Source organism: Canis lupus, chromosome 10 (genome assembly GCF_011100685.1).
Source record: "Canis lupus familiaris isolate Mischka breed German Shepherd chromosome 10, alternate assembly UU_Cfam_GSD_1.0, whole genome shotgun sequence".
Taxonomy (NCBI): Eukaryota; Metazoa; Chordata; class Mammalia; order Carnivora; family Canidae; genus Canis; species Canis lupus.
In genome coordinates this window covers 1,465,365-1,488,339 of record NC_049231.1, presented here as the reverse complement: position 1 = coordinate 1,488,339, position 22,975 = coordinate 1,465,365, and the positions used below count along the sequence as shown (strand labels likewise).

The 22,975-nt window shown below is 52.8% G+C and overlaps 2 protein-coding genes across 9 annotated transcripts; both read left to right on the top strand.

Moving 5' to 3' along the window:
- RDH16 (retinol dehydrogenase 16) lies at positions 1-9,509 on the top strand. Of its 8 annotated transcripts, none has more exons than XR_005365287.1 (7): positions 1-474; positions 1,026-1,189; positions 3,992-4,324; positions 6,598-6,856; positions 8,180-8,343; positions 8,878-9,107; positions 9,246-9,509. XR_005365287.1 is itself a non-coding variant. In XM_038549734.1 (7 exons), exons 1-6 carry the CDS (start codon positions 338-340, stop codon positions 9,089-9,091), a joined length of 1,275 nt encoding a protein of 424 aa, XP_038405662.1. In that variant the 5' UTR covers positions 12-337; the 3' UTR covers positions 9,092-9,107; positions 9,246-9,509. The 8 variants fall into 8 exon arrangements, 7 of the variants coding, with proteins under 7 accessions (XP_038405662.1, XP_038405666.1, XP_038405668.1 ...); XM_038549734.1 differs by having other exon boundaries at positions 12-474; positions 8,874-9,107; XM_038549738.1 differs by lacking the exon at positions 1-474 and adding an exon at positions 3,355-3,423 and having other exon boundaries at positions 1,171-1,189; positions 8,874-9,107.
- Positions 9,510-13,116: 3,607 nt separating this feature from the next.
- On the top strand, positions 13,117-21,022 carry SDR9C7 (short chain dehydrogenase/reductase family 9C member 7). Its single transcript, XM_038549505.1, has 4 exons — positions 13,117-13,417; positions 16,847-17,105; positions 17,987-18,150; positions 19,359-21,022. Exons 1-4 carry the CDS (start codon positions 13,117-13,119, stop codon positions 19,574-19,576), a joined length of 942 nt encoding a protein of 313 aa, XP_038405433.1. The 3' UTR covers positions 19,577-21,022.
- The last annotated feature ends 1,953 nt before the right edge of the window (positions 21,023-22,975 follow it).

The window sequence follows — 22,975 nt, the reverse complement described above, 5'->3', positions numbered from 1 at the left end:
AGGTCAGGGAGAGGAAAAAATGTTCCAGATGGATAGTGACCAGGAGGGAAATTAGATTTCATGCCAGGGAGCCCGGAGGCCAGACTGCCTTCACAGTCATTTAGATTGAGGAGGCCACAGACTTTTCTGATCGCAGCCTGTCATCTGTCCCCTGCGAGGCCATGTGGTGGTCCCTGGCGGCCCTCGTGGGCCTGTACTGCCTCCTGCGCTGGTACCGGGAGAGACAGGTGGTGAGCCACCTCTAGGACAAGTACGTCTTCATCACGGGCTGTGACTCGGGCTTCGGGAACCTGCTGGCCCGGCAGCTGGACCTGCGAGGCTTGAGGGTGCTGGCTGCATGTCTGACGGAGAAGGGGGCCCAGCAGCTGAGAAGCCAGACGTCAGACAGGCTGGGCACGGTGATCCTGGATGTCACCAAGACAGATCATCTTGGCGGCCGCCCAGTGGGTGGAGGAGCGTGTGGGGGACACACAGGTATGGCCCAGATTCATTTGTGTCTCTTTATTGATTCTCTCTGTGCAAGGGTGACCTCTCTTCTGCTAAGTGGGAAGATTCCCAGGGTGTTTTTCAGAACCTGAAGTCATACGAGCTTTCTTCGCCTCACGGGGCTCATCATCAGAGCCTCTTCTCTCTCCACTGCTCCTCACCTCGAGACCTTGGAGTTCTGGAGTTTTGGGGAGAATGTGCCCTGAGGAGCATTTGCCCTCCCAGAATTCCTCTTTTCGGTGTCCCCTCTCTCTCAGCACAAGTTCTGGGTTTCTTGATGCTGAGGGATTAGGCAGGCTCACTTTCTGGAGGAGGAGCTGAGATGGGGGACCCTGCCTGGAGGCTTGCATTGGTGGCGGGGGACTTGGCTGGGGCCTGTCTTGCTCTCAGCACTTCAACAATACCTCGTGGTTCGCTACAAATTCGTTTCCTACCTTGTATCCCCCGCATTCAGTACACATCAGGTCTTGGTAAACTGCTTTATTGTGTTTGTCAGTGAGGCCCCTGAAGCCCTGGCCCCTCTGCCTGTCTGCTTGCAGGAGGGAGCTCACCTACTTCGGGGTGAAGGTAGCTGTGATCGAGCCTGGTTACTTCAGCACTAACGTGACCAACCCTGAGAAGATTTCCAGGGGCTTCCAGGAGACATGGGACCGGCTGAGCCCGGAGGTCAGGGAGGCCTATGGGGAGGAGTTCCTGGCCTCTGGTGAGTGAGCTGCGCACTGGGGAGAGGGGAGCAAACCTGGCCCATCACTAGCGCCTTCTACAGACTCGGGACCCCTCTCCAGGCCCAGAGTCACCTACACAGTGGGGCCATCCTGTGGTCCCGTGTGGTCAGCTGGTGACCTCAGGGCAGATCCAGGCTTGCTAGACCTGGAGACGGCGCTTTCCCCTAATGCCCTCGTTATTTAAGGGAGGAAAGTGCAGCGAGGGGGGGAGACACACACGGACCCCTGGCAAGCTGGCGGTAAAAGAGCTGGTTCTCGGGGGCTGAGATTTCTAGGGCGTGTGGCCATCTCAGTGTCTGCAGAGCACGTCTGCGCAGGGGTAGGGCCCAGGGGCCGAGCGCCAGAGTGTTCCCTGGTGGGAGGCGGGACGCCGACGCCCTGGGATGGAGTCCCGTGCCAGGTCCCCGCTGAAGGCAGGGTCGTGTCTCTACTCTCTGGGGTCCCCAGTCCAGGAGGGAGCGGAAGGCAGCTTGCACAATGAGGCTCCTGCCCCTCGCAGCTCCCTTGGCGGCTCCGACGGCTCCCCTCTCCGGACGGGCCCCCAGGGTGGGGAAGGGGGACCCGGTGGGGGCGGCCGGCTGGACCGCGGCCCCGCGGAGCCCCCAGCAGGGCACCACCAGGGGGCGCCCGGCCCCGGCCCGGCTGCCGCCCAGGAGCCGCCTCCACCCACCCCCTCCGCAGGAGACGCCGTGGGTGCGGCCGCGCTGGGGGGGGGGGACACCTCGGTGCAGCCGCGCGGGGACTCGTCGGTGCGGCCGCCGGGACACCCCCGCAGCAGCGAGTCTGCGCCTCGGCGCCTCTGCGGGGCGTCCCGTTCTGGTCCCACGGCTCCAGGTGCGTGAGAGGCACCCCAGCCTCCTGTTGTCCCACGGCCCCTCCGACCTTGCTGTGACTGTCCTGCCTGGACGTCACCGGCTTTGAGGTCTCGCAGGAGGGGAGGGCTGGAAGGGGTCTCCGCGGCAAGGCCGCTTGCAAATTGGTGGTGAAGGACCTTGTCGTCACTGAGGGGACAGGCGTCCAGTTCCTTGCAGGTAAAGACCATGGCCCTGTGCCCAGTGGGGTTTGGTGTCCAGTGAGGATGTGCACGGTGCCTTGGACCCCCCGGGGGGTTCCAGGGCTCCCCTCTACCTCCTTGGCTTCTTCCTCCCTGGGCTTTGGGAAGCCCGTGTAGGGGGTCCTGGCACACGTGCACACACACACCTGGGAAGCAGGGACAGGCTGCTTTCTGCAGGACCAGGCCTGGCCATGCTGCTGCAGCCACCTCCACCCTGAGAGACAGGCTCAGTGGGCGCCCCTCTCTGTTCCTCAGGTGCCGGGAGGAGTGGGCGCTGGGCCTCTGACTGCGGGGAAGCCTCGGGCTCCCCAGGGCCCCTTCCTCTCCCTGACCAGGGCTCAGTGGACAGTCGGGGAGACACAGAGCCGCCAGACCGGCTTCTGGGCACCCCAGCCCCAGCCCTGTGCGCCTCCTCTTGTGAAGTGCTGGCCTCTGCGTCAGCCTGAAGCCCCCCCACGCACAGCCTGTGTCCACCTCGGGGCCTCCCTGTTTAGTCGGGCAGCTCCCCCCCCTCCCCGCTCCCAGACTTGGCCAGGGCCATGTGTGCAGGCCCTGGGCCTCCCCGCCCCACCTCGGAGGCCTAGGACACCCGGGCCGCGGTCCCTGGCAAACTGGCCTGTGCTGCCCTTGGAGTCCGGCCCTGGCTCTCTGGATTCTGGACGTGGGGGGCGGGATGCAAGCACCACCCAGGGCTGGGGACAGGCCATCTCCACGGAGCAGGGGGTGGCACTGCTGAGACCCGCTTGGCCAAGCGCTTCCTCTCGACCCTCCCGGCAACTGGGGGCAGCCTCTGTGCTGCTGTGCCCACCCCGTCCCTTCTCTCCTTTCTCCACCTCTGGGGGCAGGTACCCCATTAGTTTCTGAACACCGATCTGCCCCAGAGACCCTCTATAGCGGGAGGGGAGCTTGTGCTCTTTGCCTTCTTCTCCCCCTAGAGAGGCCGCCAGTGACTTAGATTTCTGAGATGTGAACCCGGTATCCTGAGCCAGATGAGGAAGCCGGGCATGGAGTGTGAGCCAGCAGCCCCAGGTCACACAGCTGGTTGGTAGCACAGCTGTGTTTTGAAATCACATGAGTGTTGATTTACAGCCTATCTTTGTAAGAGTGTCCAGTAAGTCAGGGAGACGGACCCGGCTTCCAGCCTTGAACAAGAACAAGGTAAGAAGACAGTTCTGAACCATGAGACCTAGGACATAGGGGTGTGTGCCTCTGTGTGTATGTGTGTGTGTGTGTGTAGATGGGCAGGGGGAAATGGGAGGAGTGGGTGGACCAGGAGAAGGTGACTAGGAAAAGTATCTTCATGTCAAAGGATTCTTTGTGAAATCCAATAGCACCCAGTAGAAATGGCATAAGTGTACCAAAGAGTGTGTAAGTTGGAGCCAGTATCAAAAATACTCACTAGAGGGATCCCTGGGTGGCGCAGCGGTTTGGCGCCTGCCTTTGGCCCAGGGCGCGATCCTGGAGACCCGGGATCGAATCCCACATCGGGCTCCTGGTGCATGGAGCCTGCTTCTCCCTCTGCCTGTGTCTCTGCGCCTCTCTCTCTCTCTCTGTGACTATCATAAATAAATAAAAATTAAAAAATAATAATAATACTCACTAGAGAAAGTGACCAGGAGGTCCTCGAGGACTCTATGTCAGAGTCTGGAGGCTGGCCTACTGCTCACACACGTGCGTGCTCACATCGTCCTGCCGGAACACTGGCTGTGCTCTTGTTGCATTTCAGCCTGTGCTCCCTGCAAGGCCATGTGGTGGTCCCTGGCAGTCCTCGTGGGCCTGTACTACCTCCTGCGCTGGTACCGGGAGAGACAGGTGGTGAGCCACCTGCAGGACAAGTACGTCTTCATCACGGGCTGTGACTCGGGCTTCGGGAACCTGCTGGCCCGGCAGCTGGACCTGCGAGGCTTGAGGGTGCTGGCTGCATGTCTGACGGAGAAGGGGGCCCAGCAGCTGAGAAGCCAGACGTCAGACAGGCTGGACACAGTGATCCTGGATGTCACCAAGACAGAGAGCATCTTGGCGGCCACCCAGTGGGTGGAGGAGCATGTGGGGGACAGAGGTATGGCCCATTGTCCTCTTTGTGTCTCTGTATTTCTTCCCTCTGCCCAGGGAAAACCTCTCTTCTGTGAAACTGGTAAGATTCCCAAGAGGTTTTGATTTTCAAAGCCTAAGGCTCTGGAGTTTCCTGAGCAGAAGGCCTGGAGTGCCTGAGTCGGAGACCATGGTTAGACAAGCCCAGCCCGAGTTTAGGACCAATCGTCTGTAGGAGGTATAGGGCTCTCCAGGCTTGTTATGGGGCAGCTGGGGCTGGGCCAGGCTGGACCCAGCCTCCTGATCTCAATAGGTGCACATTTTCTTGATGGTTCCTTCACACCTGGCCCTCTGCAGGGCTTTAAGATGGGCCCCACTTGACTTATGAGGACACTGAGGCTCAGGGAGCTGAAGGGACTTTTGGTCAAATACAGGTGAGGGATCCTATTCTATCTCCTCTTTTATGGTGCCTGCCCCTCTCGGGAAAGAGGAAATCATTGGTGTCTTTTTTGTATTAAAAATGTAAAACACGCTCATTGTAGAAAGCATAGAAGAAGATAAAGATAAAATGACATTTCCCAAAGCCCAGTTTCCAGAGTCAGTCACTCTCTACATTATTATGTAGCCAATGATTGACATTTTCATCAGACAATCTTTTACAAAATGTAATACTCAGGGCGCCTGGGTGGCTCAGTCGGTTAAGCATCTGACTTTGGCTCAGGTCATGCTCTCGGGGTCCTGGGATCGAACCCTGCATCGGGCTTCCTGCTCAGCGAGGATCTGCTTCTCCCTTTCACTCTACCCTTCCCTCCTGCTCCTGTTCTCTCTCCCTCTCTCTCTCTCTCTCAAATAAATGAATAATCTTAAAAAAAAAAAACAAAGACAAGAAACCAAAACGTAATATTCAATGTCTTTATATCCAAGCATGTGGAGAGGCCACCACTCATTTAAGCCCTCCCATATTGCTGTCTGCTGACATGTTTTCCACTTTTGCTGGCAGAAATAACATCTCAGTAAAGGTTTCTGTAATAAAGCTTTGTTTCCATTCTCAGTCAAGTTAAGTAAAGTAAAATAATTGGATCAGAGAGCATGCATTTCATTTATTTGTTCGTTCATTCATTCATTCATTCACTCATTCATTCATGAGAGACCCACAGAGAGAGGCAGAGACAGGCAGAGGGAGGGAGAAGCAGACTCCCTGTGGGGAGCCCAATGTGGGACTCAATCCCAGGACTCCGGGATCAAGCCCTGAGCCAAAGGCGGACGCTCAACCACTGAGCCTCCCAGGTGCCCCTAGATCCTGCATTTCTTTAAGGCCAGGGAAGGTTTCTGAAGGGGGGGACAAGTATCACAAGAGGCCGTCTTCTTTTTCCAGTATTCCCAGGGCCAAACCCTGTGTACCCTACCCCTCCCCCCACCAGCCCCTTGTCACTGAGGACCTGGCATCTGCTGACCTGAGGTCTGTGGGTCTGTACCTCTGACTATTTCAAATCTCTTATGGTGACTTTTCTCCTCATCTCTTCTGGAGGGGTTTCCTGAAAGCTGAGTGGGCTGGGGACCTAGGGGGGATAGGGTAAGAGTCACCTTTTGGGAGGGTGACACTTTCTGGAGCTAAGGTGCCGTCTACACTAGTGTGTGGCATGAGGCCTGGTCACCTCCACCCCGGACGAGCCTGGGTGGTCACTGCAGGGTGAGCTTTGGAATTCCCCAGCACGAAGGCTGGACTCGGCTTCCAGAGCAGATCCTGCCTTGCAGTTGTGGCAGGTTGTTCAAAGCTTGTCCGTGGTGGCCAATGCAGGCCTGTTCTCTGCATTACCTGCTGCTGGGATTCCACGGCTGTCTTTCCCAAGAGTACGGGCAGGCATTTTTCATGTTTTTTCTTTATTTTTAAGTTGTCTTTCTCCTTTTTCTTCTCCAGTCCCCCCTTCATTTCTGTCACTTACCCACTCCTGTCTACCTCTCGGTGTCTCTTTCCCAGAGAGCTGTGAACACCACACTATCCTCCGGAACTCTGGGCGTGCCCTTAACAAAAATGGGTTTGTTACCTACTGCATGCCAGGCACTGAGGAGCAGTGAGCAGGATGAGAAGGAGCATTCCTGGTCCAGCAGCTCCGTGCGCCTGCACAGCCGGACGCTCTGTAGCCGCCTCATCCTTAGTTCTCTTCTGTGCTCTTTTCCTTTATACCATGTAGATGTTGTTGTTGATTCTGTAACAAAGTGCATTGGAAGGTGACTTGGGACCGCAGCTGCGTCCCCCTCAGGCGCACAGACCATGTTGCTCTCTCCCTACCCTGTGCCCAGGGCTCTGGGGCCTGGTGAATAATGCTGGCATCTCTTGGCCCACGGCACCCAATGAATGGCTGACCAAGGATGACTTCATGAAGATACTTGACGTGAACCTGTTGGGGTTGGTGGAGGTGACCCTGAGCCTGCTGTCCCTGGTGAGGAAGGCGAGGGGCCGTGTGGTCAACGTCTCCAGCATCATGGGCCGACTGTCTCTCTGCGGTGGGGGCTACTGCATCTCCAAATATGGTGTCGAGGCCTTCTCGGACTCCCTCAGGTAATGAACTGGGACAGAGGCCTTCCCTCCATCCTCCTGCTTCCGTGCTTCTGGGGCAGATTTTCCAGGGGGTTCATTTTCTACAGCCTCAGAGGCTCTTCCTTCCAGATGCTTCTCTCTTGCTTTGTGCCAGACATTCACTGGGAAGCATCTTCCTCTGTCCTGGGTGTTGGAACGAGCCGCGGGGCTATAGAACTGGTTTCATCCATCACTGCCCTGGGGGAGGGCCCACAGCAAGGAAGCGACTGAGGCAGAACTGGACCTGAGATCAATTGGCTACAGAGCTCATGCCCATAATTCCTATAATATTCAGTGTCGGGGGCCCTGGTGTGGGGGTCCAGCATTTGACTCAGTTCAATAGTTACTTCTCAGCACTTCTATAAACATACAACATACATGTCCGAGGACAGCAAGACTAGGTCCCGACCTAAAAGTTCTGACAGCTGAGGGGCCCCTGGGGTGCTCAGTCGGTTAAGCATCTACGCGCAGCTCAGGTCATGATCTCAAGGGTCCTGGGATCAAGCCCCGCACCAAGCTCTCTGCTCAGTGAGGAGCCTGCTTCTCCCTCTCCCTCTATCCCTTCCCCTTCGTGTGCCGTGTCTCTCTCAAATAAATAGATAAAATCTTAAAAAAACAAAAACAAAAAAAGAGTCTGACAGCTGAGAAAGAGTTGAGAGACCCAAATGTAGTGACCATCTCTTGCGGTTGTGACCAAGTCAGCTAGCCACGGTGGTGGTGGTCCTCCAGGCTATCAGACAAGGCCCGGCCAGGCAGGTGGGCATGGGTGGGCCCTTGGCGGGGGTGGGGGGGCAGGCCGCACCCCTTCATGCCGTTGGCAGCAGGACCCTGTGGGGAGCGACCCTGTCCAGTCAGCCTCTGGAGCACCCACTGGCTGGAGGGCAGAGGTTGGCTCTGGGTCCGAGGGAGCCAAGAGGTAGGCAGTTCTCTATTCCTTAGAGAACGGAAGGCAGAAGAGGAAGGGAGGAGTCCGAGGGGTGTGCTGGAGGTGACATGGGCCACGTGTGGAGCCCACTGGATGCAGGGGAGACGGGTGGAGAGGGTAGGAGAGTGGTGCCCGCAGCAGCCTGGGCAGCCCGGGAGCTCCTCAGCGTGAGGCCGACGGTACTGGAAACGGGGCCCCTTGTCCACAGACTGGCCGCATCGCTCTTCCCGCCCCCCGCCCCGCTGGCCGCTGCTCATGGACCTTTCCAAGCTTCTGAGTTTATCCCACCCCAACCCCGAGGTAGGTTTTATAGCAGGTTTGTTGTTGTGTTTGTCCGTGAGGCCCCTGAAGCCCTGGCCCCTCTGCCTGTCTGCTTGCAGGAGGGAGCTCACCTACTTCGGGGTGAAGGTAGCTGTGATCGAGCCTGGTTACTTCAGCACTAACGTGACCAACCCTGAGAAGATTTCCAGGGGCTTCCAGGAGACATGGGACCGGCTGAGCCCGGAGGTCAGGGAGGCCTATGGGGAGGAGTTCCTGGCCTCTGGTGAGTGAGCTGCGCACTGGGGAGAGGGGAGCAAACCTGGCCCATCACTAGCGCCTTCTACAGACTCGGGACCCCCCTCCAGGCCCAGAGTCACCTACACAGTGGGGCCATCCTGTGGTCCCGTGTGGTCAGCTGGTGACCTCAGGGCAGATCCAGGCTTGCTAGACCTGGAGACGGCACTTTCCCCTAATGCCCTCGTTATTTAAGGGAGGAAAGTGCAGCCAGAGGGGGGGAGACACGCACGGACCCCTGGCAAGCTGGCGGTAAAAGAGCTGGTTCTCGGGGGCTGAGATTTCTAGGGCGTGTGGCCATCTCAGTGTCTGCAGAGCACGTCTGCGCAGGGGTAGGGCCCAGGGGCCGAGCGCCAGAGTGTTCCCTGGTGGGAGGCGGGACGCCCTCGGATGGAATCCATGGATTGGGAGATGACCCGGGAGAGGTGGGGAGGTGGGGTACTTTTAGAGACTTTTCTCTGAAGTTGATCCCAAAGCAAGAAGATTGGAATGTGAGAATATGTCCTTCTGTTTGGGCAGCCAGGAAGCCAATTGAAAAGCTGAAGTCAATGTGTGACACCAATCTATACTTGGTGACGAACTGCATGGAACATGCCCTGACAGCCTGCCACCCCCGTACCCGATACTCACCTGGCTGGGATGCTAAGCTCCTCTACCTCCCCATGAGCTACCTGCCCACCTTGCTGGTGGACACCATGATCTACTGGAACTCTCCACGCCCGGCTAAGGCTGTGTAACCCAAGAAGGACTAGGGTGCGTGGTAGGAGGGAGTTGGGTACCGTGTGAGGATGGGAACACCTCAGGGGGAGAGAGGTAGAGGGAGAGAGGGGATCTCCTGTCACCAAGCATGCCCATCTCACCTCCATTCCCACCTTCCCACCTCCTCCCCAGGCTTCCCGGGGACATTACTCAGGACTCTGGGATATCAGGAGGAAAGAACTGTTTTGTGGCTGAGGAACAGGGATGGAGGTGTGAATGATGACCACCAGCCTGACCCATTAGCCTGAAAGGCCAACTCACAGACCTTGGCTGAAAGGACGTGTCTATAATTGGGATCAGGACAGAGGACACAGAAACCAGTTATTGAGTTGTCTTGACACTTTGATGTTCATTGATTGTGTTTGCCTCAAAATAAAAGTTGAAAAGTTGACCTAAGTCCAGTGATTGGAACTGTGGCTTTGGGGAGCAGCGGGTGTAGGTCCATGAGAGGAGGAGTCAGGTGCCTTCATAGTGATGGCCCTGGGGGGGATCCCAAGGAGGGAGTTTTAGATCACCCCCTTCCTTCCACAGAAGTGGGGGACTAATGTTTCCTTTCCAGGATTTATCAAGTAATGTGGGGTCACAGGAAACCCAAGGATGGACAGACAAGGAGAAGTTGCTGAGGCTCTGGCAGGCCCCAGGCCCCAGGGACATCAAGCCTCTCCCCTCAGCAGCACCCTCTTTGTGCCCCTCTGTTTGTCCCATCCTTTAGAGATATGCCCCCAACTGTGGCCATCCTCAAGTTCCCCAGCCCAGATCCCACTTCCCACATCCTCTGGGGGGTGGGGGCAGTAAGAGTCACTTCTGGACCCATCTTTTGTTTTCTGCTAAGCTTTGTTGAGCACCTGCTCAAGCAGGAGTTCCCTTCAGCCCCCAGCACTTCCTGAGCCCGTGGCTCTCTGCATCTCCACTATTCTGACGACGCCCTAAGTATGGACCAAACAGAGAAAGCATTTGCAGAGCGTGACATAAGTCCCTGAGCTGAGGACAAACTGGAGCTGGGAGCTGCCTCGGCAGGTGTCTTAGTTTTCTTCCCTCAGGTTCAAACCCAGGCTGTGGAGCCTTTAGGGGGATCTGATCCTGGAGAATGACATCGGTGTTCTTGGTGAAAACAGAAGCGAGGTCAGATGTCACTGTGTCATTCATTGTCACCCTGTGGGAGTTGCTGGAAATGGCCCAGAGGAGCAGAAGGCCCCTCTCTCCTGAAAGATACAGTGCACAGAGGTGTGCACGGTGGAATGCAACACCAGCCTGATCTGGTGGCCTCAGGTGCCCACTTAGCAGGGAGACTTGTCATCTGAGACAAGGGGGCATTTCTAGCCTTAGGAAAAGAGCCCCTCCGCGTGGTTCTGCGGCCCTCCCATCACCCACTACATGACCTACTGTTTGTAAATATGGGGAGATTGAACCCAGGAGAGCACTGCCTTGACCATCAGGCACAGAGAAGCCCATGAAATGGTGACTCAGGCCTGGTCCTGTGTTGGGGTAGTTCTAAGTCATCTTTTTCTAAATCCTGAGACAACCCCTGGATGTCGCCTGTCTTCTCAAGGACAGGGATATTCCTGGGACTGCTCAGCCCTTGAGGACATTGTCTTACTTCCCTTAGCCAAGATTTCCCTGTTCACTTAACCAGGAGGTAGAGTTAGGACATGCCTCCCAGATTGAGCATAGGTGTTGTGCCTTGGGCTGGGTGTGCCGGAAGTAAGGTTTGCCTCCACCACTTCCCATCTCTGTCTCATACAGGGTTTGGATCTGCATCCCAGGGGTGTGCCCACCATCTGACCTCTCACTCCTACCACCCTTGTTATAGAATGGCCAAGCTCTCTGGCCTTTCCTGCGACACCTGTTGTTTTTTATTCTGGAGCTTACCAACCTTGGTAGGTAGTGAAGCATGAAGATGCATCCTTGCCTCTTCACCTTGGAAAATTCGTGGCCCCATTTCTGTCAGACTGTTTGGACAGGGAAGGTGTGGGTGGCTGCCCCCCAGTCCCCTGGGATACCTTGGTGGCCAGGCTCATCTTGAGGAATTGTGTCTCTAGAGGTTTATTCCAAGAGCCACCATAGACCTCAACATCCTTGTGTCCCTGCATCTTAGGCTCCTAGATGTGGCTTCTCTGTCTCATCTCCCTACTTCTTTTTCTTTACCAGCTTCCCTCCTAACTATTGTGAGTTCTTTGCCCCGCTTCCTGGAAACTCTCCCTCCCCTCCAAGTCCTGATACTGAGAATTTTCCAAATCTCTGATTCTAGTCTTCTGTTTTTCCTAATGTCATCCCTTCTCAGAGCCAAGATTTGGCCCCAGGCCCTTCCTACAGCTGCCCAGGGAACTCATGGCCTGTCCCCATCATTGGGCCAGACCTCATCTCAGTGATGTTTATATCATAACTCTCTCTCCTCCTGCCTTCCTTCCCTGTGCCCAAAGTATCTCCACCCCCAACTTCTCTTGCTACTTGTGGTTCTACCTGTTATCAGCCCCAGATGTTAGAACCCCTGGACTCCTGGTCTCCCCTATCTCAATACAACCAATTAGCCACGGTGCCAGTTGGCTTCATAGTCCCTTCCTTCCCCTGTTACGCACCCCCTCCAGGCTTCTCAGCTCACCAGATCACCTAGTATGTGCCTTGTCCCAGAGGTCAAAGGGAATGCCCACTGTGGGGCAGGGGTGGGGGAGCTGCTGGTGGTGCTGATGTGTCTTCTGTCCTTAACTTTGTCCATTTGCCTGGTCACTGGGTGAGGAGAGCTGGCTCTGCCTGGAGAGCAGCAGGGGTTCCTTGTTGGTGACCTGAGTATCACCTCCCAAGGACCCAGGCCTGGAGCCCTTCCTCCTTCCTCTTTCCAGTTTTCAGAAACAGCCTCCTTTTTTCTTTTTTATTTTTAAGATTTTATTTATTTATTTATTCATGAGAGACACACACACACACAGAGGCAGAGACACAGGCAGAGGGAGAAGCAGGCTCCATGCAGGGAGCCCGACGTGGGACTCGATCCCAGGACTCCAGGATCAGGCCCTGGGCTGAAGGCAGCGCTAAACGGCTGAGCCACCCGGGCTGCCCAAGACACAGCCTCCTTGTAGGAGGGCCCTGCTGCCTCTGGCCTCAGACATTGGAGACACATCCACCCTAGGGGAGCCCCTTTGTTTTTCTTCATTTCTTTTTTTTTTTTTAAGATTTTACTTATTTATTCATAAGACATACAGAGAGAGAGAGAGAGAGAGAGAGAGAGAGAGAGAGAGAGAGAGAGGCAGAGACCCAGGCAGAGGGAGAAGCAGGCTCCACGCAGGAAGCCCAGTGTGGGACTCCATCCCGGGACTCCAGGATCACGCCCTGAGCCATCCAGGGATCCCCCCCCCTTTTTTTTCTTAAAGATTTTACGTTTTTTCTTCATTTCTTATAATGGACATTCACCCAAGGGCAGAGAATTCTGAACAACTAGTACTCTGAAACTCATTTCTTTTGGGGTTTGGGGGGGGGCATGAAACCAATTTTGTTTGTTTTACATTAATGAATTTGTCTTAGTTTTTTTCCCCCGAAAATAAAAATTAAGCTTATTTACATGTCTGCACTCATGACAAGTGATTTCGAGCCCCAGCCGGAGGTGGGGATTTCCGGGGAGGCTCTCTGGGCTGAGTCCTCCTTTCTCACCTACCCCACTCAGACCACCCAGATGAGCCACGTCTCGGCATCGACATCACCAGCAGGGTCTTTCCCATCCTGTGCAGCTTCACCCACCAGGGCTGGGGGGGAGCAGGAGGCAGCCACCAGGGCTGTCTGAGGTCACAAAGCTTCAGGTTGGACTTGAATTTCTTGCATCGAGGCTAATTGGCGTGGTGATGCATCCACCTAGAGAAATTATAAAGTGGCTCGCCCAGGAGCCCTGCGTCTGTTGCCAGCGGTGGAGGGAGGAGAGCTGCTCTCAGTGGGACCCAGCAGACCCCCTGGGGTTCAGAGGAGCAGCCTCTCCTGCGGGCTGCTGAGCCGCACCCTCCTTGGCCATCTCCTCCCCCCCATGGCGGCCATCACGGACCTGTCCTTCATGTATCGCTGGCTCAAGAACTGCAATCTGGTGCGCAACCTCTCGGACAAGTACGTCTTCATCACGGGCTGTGACTCGGGCTTCGGGAACCTGCTGGCCCGGCAGCTGGTAAACCGGGGCATGCGGGTGCTGGCGGCTTGCTTCACCGAGGAGGGGGCCCAGAAGCTTCAACGGGACACGTCCTATCGGCTGCAGACCACCCTACTGGATGTCACCAGGACGGAGAGCATACAGGCAGCGACCCAGTGGGTGAGGGACCAAGTAGGCGAGCAAGGTGGGGCAAATCGGCCTCTTTGGCTTTCTGGGGCTACCCCCTCTTTTTCTCCCCCGGGCATCTGACGGTGATCAGGGCCACCGGGTTCAGGTGCAGCGGGAGGGGTGACGTAGAGAAGGGGGCTGGGGCCCTGCTCGGTGGGACTGGAAACCGTTGTGTGGTTTGGTGGGTTCACTCCTGTGATTTCCCAGGGAGGTTTTCTCTGCCAGAGACTCGGAGGGGTTGGGGAGACCAGCATAGAATGCGGAGAGGGAAGGTGCGTGCTGTATGCCCAACCCACCAAAGACGGAGGGGCCTCCCTGGGACTTGGGTCTCCTAACCATCAGCTCCTATAGACATGGGACCACGTTTTGCTGGGATCGGGATGGGGGAGGGGAAGGGAACATGAGGTTGGACTCCTTGAGTGGGGACATTTGTTCTCCTTGACTGGGTCAGGCTAGAAGGCAGGAGAGAGAGATCTGTCCTCTTCTTCACATCATGGTGGATACTGGGTTGACCTCAGGTTAAGTGCTGACATCAGAGTGACCACTCCTTTTGGGAAAAAAGACTGGGCTGGTTAGGCTGGACCAGACGTGCATACGGACCTGCACAGGAAGCTTCCTGCACGCAGGGCATGGGCACAGAAGAGGAGGAACAGGGTGGCTATGTTGAGCAACAGCACCCTCAGGGAAGCTCTGACCCCTAAGGGGACTCGTCTGGCGGTCCCACCACAGGTGAGGGCCGGAGAGCCCTGGGGCCCAGGAGGGGTCAAACAGTAACTCTCTGCTTTATTTTTCTCCTTAGCATTTACCATGATCCAAGATAATATACTTTAGTCTTTTAAAAAGATTTTATTTATTTATTTGAGAGAGAGAGAGAGGGAGGAGAGAGCATGAGCAGAGGGGCAGAGGCCGAGGGAGAAGCAGGCTCCCCGCTGAGTAGGGAGCCCAATGTGGGGGCTCGATCCCAGGGTCCTGGGATCATGACCTGAGCCGAAGGCAGACGTTTAACTGACTGAGCCACCCAGGAGCCCCTATAATATGTTTTACTTATTTTTCTTATTTATTGTCTGTTTTCCCCTGCTGGAATAAAGCTTCCAGGGTGGGGCAGGGGTGGGATGGGAGAGGGGCTTTTTGTCCCTTTCTCTTACTATACAACCTTGGTACCCAAACAGTGTCTGGCTTCCAGTGAGGTGCTCAATAAATTTTGTTGAATGAACTATTTGACGAATAATTCAATGAGAGTCGGTCTCTTTCTCAGTAGGCCGCCCTGCCCTGTGCCCTACATCCAGCCTTGAGGCACTTATGTTATTGATGACTCATTGGGTATATTAGGTTCCTGTTCCTGCTGTAGTAAGTTAAGGCAGAAACTGAGTCGCTTAAAACACCACACATTTATGATCTTATACTTATGGAGATCAGAAGTCCAAAATGGGTCTCACTGAGCTAAAATCAAGGTGTCAACAGAGCTGTGTTGCTTCTGGAGGCTCAAGGGGAGAATTCATTTCATTGCCTCTCCCAGCTTCTAGAGGTTTCCTGCGTTCCTTAGCTCATGACCCTCATCCTCCATCTTCAAGACCAGCAAGGTAGGGCCAAGTCCTTTTCACGCTGCTATCTCTCTGGTTCTGTCTTCAGCCTGCTTCTTCCACTTAAAAAACCCCTATGGTTATATTGGGCTCACCAGGCTAATCTAGGATAATCTTCCCATTTTAAGGTCAGTTGATTAACAATTTGAATTCCATCTGCTATTTGAATTCCTGTTTCCCATGTAACCCACCGTACTCACAGGTTCTAGGGATTAATATGGGGACATCTTTGAGAGGACATTATTCTCCCTATCTCCTTGGGCAACACCCTTGGTCTAAGAAGCACTGGGAAAGGAGAGGGGGCAGGGTTCCTGGCACACTTTGCTGTTGCCCCTGAGAGTCTCTGGACATGACAGGTTGGCACAGCCTTAAAGCTATTCACACTGCTCTGGTAGTTCTCTCGTTGCTCTTTGCAGGAACAAAATGAAGGTAGTCCTGGTTTGCTAACAGGCACAGCTGCCTGCCAGGATGATCATAGGTAGTGGCAAGTGTGTATCCCTTCTTCATGGACAGAGACCTCTTGGGTTTTATACTCTTTGGGTCACAGGAGCCTCATTTCTTCCTCTGTAAGACAAGAGAGCCTCCTCTGGCTGCAAAGGTTCGAGTCTTACCAGCCAGCTGGTTTCCTGGGGTCTCTCTAGTTGGAGGAAAGCAGGAAGCTATGATGGGGGCATGGCTAGTGTGTGGACCCCAGGCCTAGGAAGAGGAGTGGACCAAGAGCAGTGCTAAATCTAGACCTGCCGTCGGAAGAGAGTGGAATTGTGCTGGGAGGAGTATCTCCAGGCTGCAGGGGTCAAGGTGGGCTACTGGGATGAGGGAAGGGGACGGGAAAGAGCCAGGGTAGGGAATCTTTGATTGAAAGAGCTGGAAAGTGTCCTTAGGTATCATTTAGGGACTTTTACAACATGTTTTCATCAAACATCCTCCTCCAAGTAGAATTTCACTTGGAGACTCAACATGTAAAACAAATGCAAGTCAAGCCTCCCCTGCATCTCTCTTCCTGAGCAGGTTCTGGGGTTCAGCCTGGAAGGGTCTCAGGATTGCAAACTGCAGGCTGGAAGCATCTGTTCCACTGAGTCTATGAAGGACCTGAGGCCGAGAGACAGGAAGTGACTTGTCCAAAGCTGGAGGTATAACCAAGACTAGAACTTGAGGCCCTGCAGAGTTGAATGACAATACTTAGCATTATTTCTCTCCACTTATACTAACTCGGATCAAATATCTGCAAGAGAGCCCTTATCACAATTTTTCATGATTGTTTTACTTAAATATGTTATATATTTACTTACGGATATTATTAATGTCCTCTGGTTTGTGAACTCCTTGAGGGATAAGACCCTATCTTGTCCATTTTATGTCTCTAGCACCTTCCTCTCTGTAACCCACAGAGAATAGATATGTGAACGGATGAATGTGTGAATGGATGAACTGCTTTTGGTAATGCACAAAATGAAGTTGGTTTCTTACACTTAGGTGACTAGAGAAGGGGAAGCATGAGGGGTGAAGGACTTCGACCATTAATTCATTGGTATGAAAATGGTATCTCTTTTCCCAGAGCTAACGGTTTAGGTGCTATTAGCTAAGGCCTGGACTGTGGCTGGTACAGGGCCCCAGCTAGCACAGTGACAGGCTACGTGAATCAGAAAAAATGGCCCTTTAGGGAAACTAATTAGTAGTAAAAGGCAGACCTTCTTCTGGGCTGTCATAGCTCCCCACTGCTCACCACCAGCCTGGCCATCTTGTGACCTTATATACCTGCTCAACCATCCCTGGCAGCCCTGAACTGATGGGTGGTGGACCCCAATGCTTTTCCAGAGATGCTAATGATTTCTATGTGGTTCTCTCTTCCTCCATCACACCCCCAGGCCTCTGGGCCCTGGTGAACAATGCTGGTATAGGCCTGCCCAGTGGACCCAATGAATGGCTGACAAAGGAGGACTTTGTGAAGGTGATCAATGTGAACCTGGTGGGACTGATCGAAGTGACCCTCCATATGCTGCCCATGGTCAAAAAAGCTCGGGGCAGGGTCGTCAACATGTCCAGCTCTGGTGGTCGTGTGGCTCTCATTGGTGGTGGCTACTGCGTCTCTAAGTTTGGTGTCGAGGCCTTCTCTGACAGCATCAGGTGATTGGGCCCCAGTGCCAAACCACTCTGGGTGGGAGTCCTGCGGGTTTCACCCCAGGAAGAGAGGGCTAGGGACGACAGCATGTAGGCAAGGGAGCACTGGAGGGAGGGAGCTAACACAATAGCAGGAAGAAGGCTAGTCCTCAAGGGGCCTTTCCCAAGGACCAAGAGAGGGATGAGGAGAAGGGGTGGGGTGGTGGGTGCCTGGGTGACTCAGTCAGTTAAGCATCTGCCTTCGGTTCAGGTCATGATCTCAGGGTCCTGGGATCGAGCCCACACTGGGTTCCTTGTTCAGTGAGGAGTCTGCTTCTCCCTCTGCCCAACCCCCCCCCCACTCATGTGTGTGCTCCTGCTTGTGTGCATGCTCTCTCTCAAAAATAAATAAAATCTTAAAAAAAAAAAAAAAAAAGGAGGTGGGGTAGTGATAGGAGACTGTCTTCCTGCCTTTCCTTGAGCTGTCCCAAATGAGTAAAACATGTTTGGGCCTATGGGAGTAAGAGGGAGAGTCTCTCGAGCAGAGAGGCGTGGGGGCAGACATGCCCAGGGGAGACGCTCAGAGGAGGATTCGGGCCTTGCTCAGATCCCCTCATTCCCTTTGCCATGTGAGTATTGGGTGTGGGGCTGAGTGGGAGAACCCGGCAGGGCTTTGGTCTAGATTCTCTGTTGACTTCTTTCCTGCTGGGTGTTTGCCTAATGCAAATTGCTTAGGAAAGGGCTGAGGCCCTTATTTGCATGAGGCCAGTGCCAGCTTAGCACAGAAGTAGGGGAGCTCTTCTAGGTTCCTGGGGACATAAGCTCCTACACAGGGGTCAGAAGTGACCCTCCCTCATGATCCATTGTCATCTTGGGGCCCCAGACTGAGCCCAACTCTCCTTTCCCAGGCGTGAGCTCCACTACTTTGGGGTGAAAGTGAGCATCATTGAGCCAGGGAACTATCGAACATCCATCCTGGGCAAGGAGGACATGGTGTCCCGCATGCGAAAGCTGTGGGAGCGGCTGCCCCAGGAGACCAAGGATAGCTACGGAGAGGAGTACTTCCGCAACTGTGAGTTCTCCAGGAGGGAGAGGGGTCTCTGAGAGAACAGCTAGATCTTGAGGATCGCTGACTCATTTTCATTTCATAGATAATGGGGATGGAGGCTCAGAGGAATTAAGGACCCAAGGTCACTCAACTGGTGGCAGGCCTGGGATTTAAGGATAGAGACCAAGGGCCCAACTGCTCAGAACAGCAGAAAGATAGCTTTTGTGGAAAGAAGAGCATTAGGGAGGTGCTGCCCAGGGATGGGGCCCGCTCCTGGCACCTGGCACACATTATTCTGCAGGCAAACAGGTGGAAATGCACTGACATGAGTACAGAGAGGTTGTTCAGAGCACAGCTGCTTCACTGCAGTGGTTTTCTCTAGGAAACAAAAATGGGGTTCATTGGAGTTGGGGGTGAAGGGCATTTTGAATATACTGTCCTGCCCTCATCAACTGCCCACAAGTATTTTGCACAGAGGAGGTGAATTGCCTGCCTTCCTAGACCATCCCCAAAGTTGGGCCAGCTATTGCTCCTTTGCTCTCAATCCCTTATTGGGAAGTCTGACCCTCAGGCGCCGTTTCCTCCTACCTGTGGGCTCAAGGCTAACAGAACAGCCCCTCACATTTGTTAGAGCCTTACAACATACCTGCCTGTGCCTTAGGTCCCCGGAGCCCAAGGCGAGCGCACTGTTACTATTTTTTAATAACATTTTTTTTCTTACATGCTTTTGTAGAAAATCTGGGAACTGTAGGACCTACATAGGAGGAAAAAAAAAGAGAGCCTCCCATGATTAGGAATCCCACCAGCCAGACAGTATTTTTACTTATTTTCTTCCAATTTTTCCCATTCACTTATACACACTTGTTTTCTACTCTGTCCTCCTCCACTGTCTACTCTGCTATTATTCATCTTTATTATTCTCTAGAGTGGGTATTATTATCCTCATTTGACAGGTGATGGAGGTTTAAGCTCAAAGAGATGACTAATAAGTGGCAGAACTGGACACAGTTCTCATTGCTTGTAGGAATTCAACACACAATTATTGGATTCAGGAAGAGAAATAGGATTATTTGGGGGTGTTTACGTGAGGGACAACCTGGAGGGTGTGGTAGGTCCGAGCCCCAAAATGTGGGCTCAGGGGTCAGGAAAGGGAGCTTGGCTAGAATTCAGAAGAAACCGTCTTTCCCGAAGAGTAACAGAGCCTTGACTCTCCTGCCCTCCTGTACCCTCAGATACTGACAAGTTAAAAAACATGATGCAGTCGGCAGAGCCGCGGATCCGCGAGGTCACCAACAGCATGGAGCATGCCATCGTTTCCCGGAGCCCCCGGGTCCGCTACAACCCTGGCCTCGATGCCAAACTGCTCTACCTCCCACTGGCGAAGTTGCCCACCCCTGTGACAGATTTCATCCTGAGCCGGTACCTTCCAAGGCCAGCGGACAGTGTCTGAGCTGGGGAAGCCCAGGGGTGGTCTGGGGAGTGTGGAGGAGGGAAGGGGTAGGAGAAGAGTCTGTAGGGCCACAAGAGTGGTATCAGACATTCTGGTGGACACTTTGCTCGGGTGACACCCACTGCTGGAGAATTTATGGATAACTTCTAGCAGAAGACAAGTGCCTCTTCCCACTCGCTGGGCCTCCACAGACACCTGAGGTGGCCTTTCCAGGGGCAAAGACCCCAAGAACATCTGTCACTCATTCAAGATATGGCTTTTTCTGGACCTGGAAATGTCAAGGGGAGGAAAACAAGCCCCTGCTGAATCCTGAGCCTCTCTCAGTTACCACCACCGCTGGGAAACACTGCAGGATAATCTAGCCCGCAGAGGCATCGTGTCAACCACTTTCCGCCTGGGTCTCTAACTACGTATTCGCCTCATTCCCACAACCCATTATTTGAAGTATGTAGTAGGGCAGACAGGGAGTGCAAGATTGTATCAGGTAAAAGTTCATATTTTCTTTCTATATACATTTCTCTGTTCACAGGTGATTGGGATTCACATAAAATAACATTTATTTATTTAATCGCCATTGATTAATTTTTCAAATATTTATTGTCTACAACATTCCAGGCACTGTGTAAGTGCTGGAAGGATCTAAAGATGATTAAATCATGGTCTTGGTTTTTTTTTATTGTTTATTTTGTGGTTTTGTTTTTTTAGCACGATATCTAGCAGCAGAGATAGGACAAACAGTGATAGAAGAAACAGAAATCAGAAAATCACATTTTTAGAGCTATGAGGAACCCAGAGGCCATCTGATCCAGTAGTTCCCACTGTACCTCATCATCACCTAGTTCATTAAAAATACAGATTCCTGGCCTCAATGTTAAAATATCTGATTCAGTAGCTTGAGATGGGCCCCAGGAATCTGTGTTCGTAACAAGGTGACAATTCCGATGTCTATGGCCGCCTGGGAACCACTGACAGCTCCATAGCAGTACTGAGCGCTCAGGGGAGGAAGTGATCTGACCAAGGCTTCTCAGCATGGTGGCCAAGACAAAATTCAGGGGTTCAGATTCCCAAAGCAGAGTTAATACATTTTTGACATTAGCAACATTGTCAAATAAGTCATGAAACTGTATTAAAACACCTTAAACTTCTAAGTCATGTGAAATTCTATTGAAAAGACTTTTTTGGACTCCTAGATGGTTCAGTCAGCTAAATGTCTGCCTTCAGCTCAGGTCATGATCCCAGGGTCCTGGGATCCAGCCCTGCATCGGGCTCCTGTTCAGCAGGAAGTCTGCTTCTCTCTCCCTCTGGCACCCCCTGTCTCCCCCCATGCTCTCTATCATTTTCTTTCAAATAAATAAATAAATACAATCTTTTAAAAAAGAAAAGACTTTTTTGGTTTTGAGGAGTGGTTATGTAATAAAGGTCAAATGTGAATTTTTTAAATTAAAATGTCCTCAGTTTGTGTCTCTTCAATATCCAATTGAACTCGAAAATAGCAAAATGAACACTTAATTACCTCTGCAAAGACCCCTTTTCCAAATAAGATAACATTCACAGGGGCAGCCCCGGTGGCTCAGCGGTTTAGTGCCGCCTGCAGCCCATGGTGTGATCCTGGGGTGCTGGGATCAAGTCCCACATCGGGCTCCCTGCATGGAGCCTGCTTCTCCCTCTGCCTGTGTCTCTGCCTCTCTCTCTCGCTCTGTATCTCTCATGAGTAAATAAAATAAAATAAAAAAAATAAAAAAATATATTATAAAAAAATATAACATTCACAGATTCCAGGAATTAGGATGTGCACATATCTTTGGAGGGGGCCACTGTACAACCCCCTCAGTCTGTTATTTGCAGCACTTTTATTCCTGACACCAAATTGTGTATCAGGTAGGATGCATTGAATAGCAAGTGACAGAAAAGCCAACTCACATTGGCTTTAACAACAAAGAAAGATGACAGGATTCAGTGGCTGAATGATGGCATCGAGGATGCAGGTTCATTCTACTTTGCTCTGCCATCCACGGTTTTGGCTTTAACCCACTTATCTTTATTGTTGTGCTATGATTGCCAGTGGCACTGGGAACTCTGCGCTTTTTCATTCACACAACAGAGAAGAAAGAGCCTGCCTTTCCATGGCATTAAAGATTAAGGAAGTCTATTTCCCAGAGCCCTCAACAAGGCTCTCCTTGAATCTCATTGACCCAAGTTGACTTAGGTTTGTCCATCCCTGAACCAAGCATTGACAAGAAGGTAAATTGACATAGTTTAGATGAATTGGGACATGTTGGGGAGTCAGTCACTGCCCAGGAAAACTCAAAACTTAGACTCTGCTATTAAGAAGGTTAAATCTAGGGGATCCCTGGGTGGCTCAGCAGTTTGGCACCTGCCTCTGGCCCAGGGCATGATCCTGGAGTCCCGGGATCGAGTCCCACATGGGGCTTCCAGCATGGAGCCTGCTTCTCCCTCTGCCTGGGTCTCTGCCTCTCTCTCTCTGTCTATCATAAATAAATAAATAAATAAATAAATAAATAAATAAATCTTTTTTTTTAAAAAGGTTGAATCTAGGTCAAAACCAAATTTTCTTTCTTTTTTTAAAGATTCTCTTTGGGATCCCTGGGTGGCGCAGCGGTTTGGCGCCTGCCTTTGGCCCAGGGCGCGATCCTGGAGACCCTGGATCGAATCCCACGTCGGGCTCCCAGTGCATGGAGCCTGCTTCTCCCTCTGCCTGTGTCTCTGCCTCTCTCTCTCTCTCTCTGTGACTATCATAAATAAATAAAAATAAAAATAAATAAAGATTTTCTTTATTTATTCATGACAGACATAGAGAGAGAGAGGCAGAGACACAGGCAGAGGGGGAAGCAGGCTCCATGCAGGGAGCCTGATATGGGACTTGATCCAAGACCCCAGGATCATGCCCTGAGCCGAAGACAGATGCCCAACCGCTGAGCCATCTAGGCGTCCCTCAAATTTTCTTTCTTAAAGACACAAAATATACTAGGGGTAGACCATGACTAGGTGATATTTTGAGACATTAATTTACACATGATCTTTGCTCCCTGTCTTCCGTTTCCCCTTTCCCTACTCAAGTGGGGAGATAATTTGATACTTCTTTACTTAAGGGTGAGATACTTGAAATACATTTCCTGCACTTTCTCCAGCTTTAGTTTCTTTCTCTAACCTTAATATTTTTAGAGAAATTATTGGATTTAGGGAAAGAAACAAAAGGGACTGTGACTTGTGGGTGTACACAGTGTCTCAGAGAAGCAGGGCCTTTTCCCTAAGAAGGAGATTCACTCTGGCTGATAAGAGAAGAGAGTGAGGTTCGGTCCAAAGCACGAAGTACCATTCACTTTGTGGAAGCACCTTGGGCAGGTGGCAAGACTCAAAAGAGTGACAGTTGCATTGTGT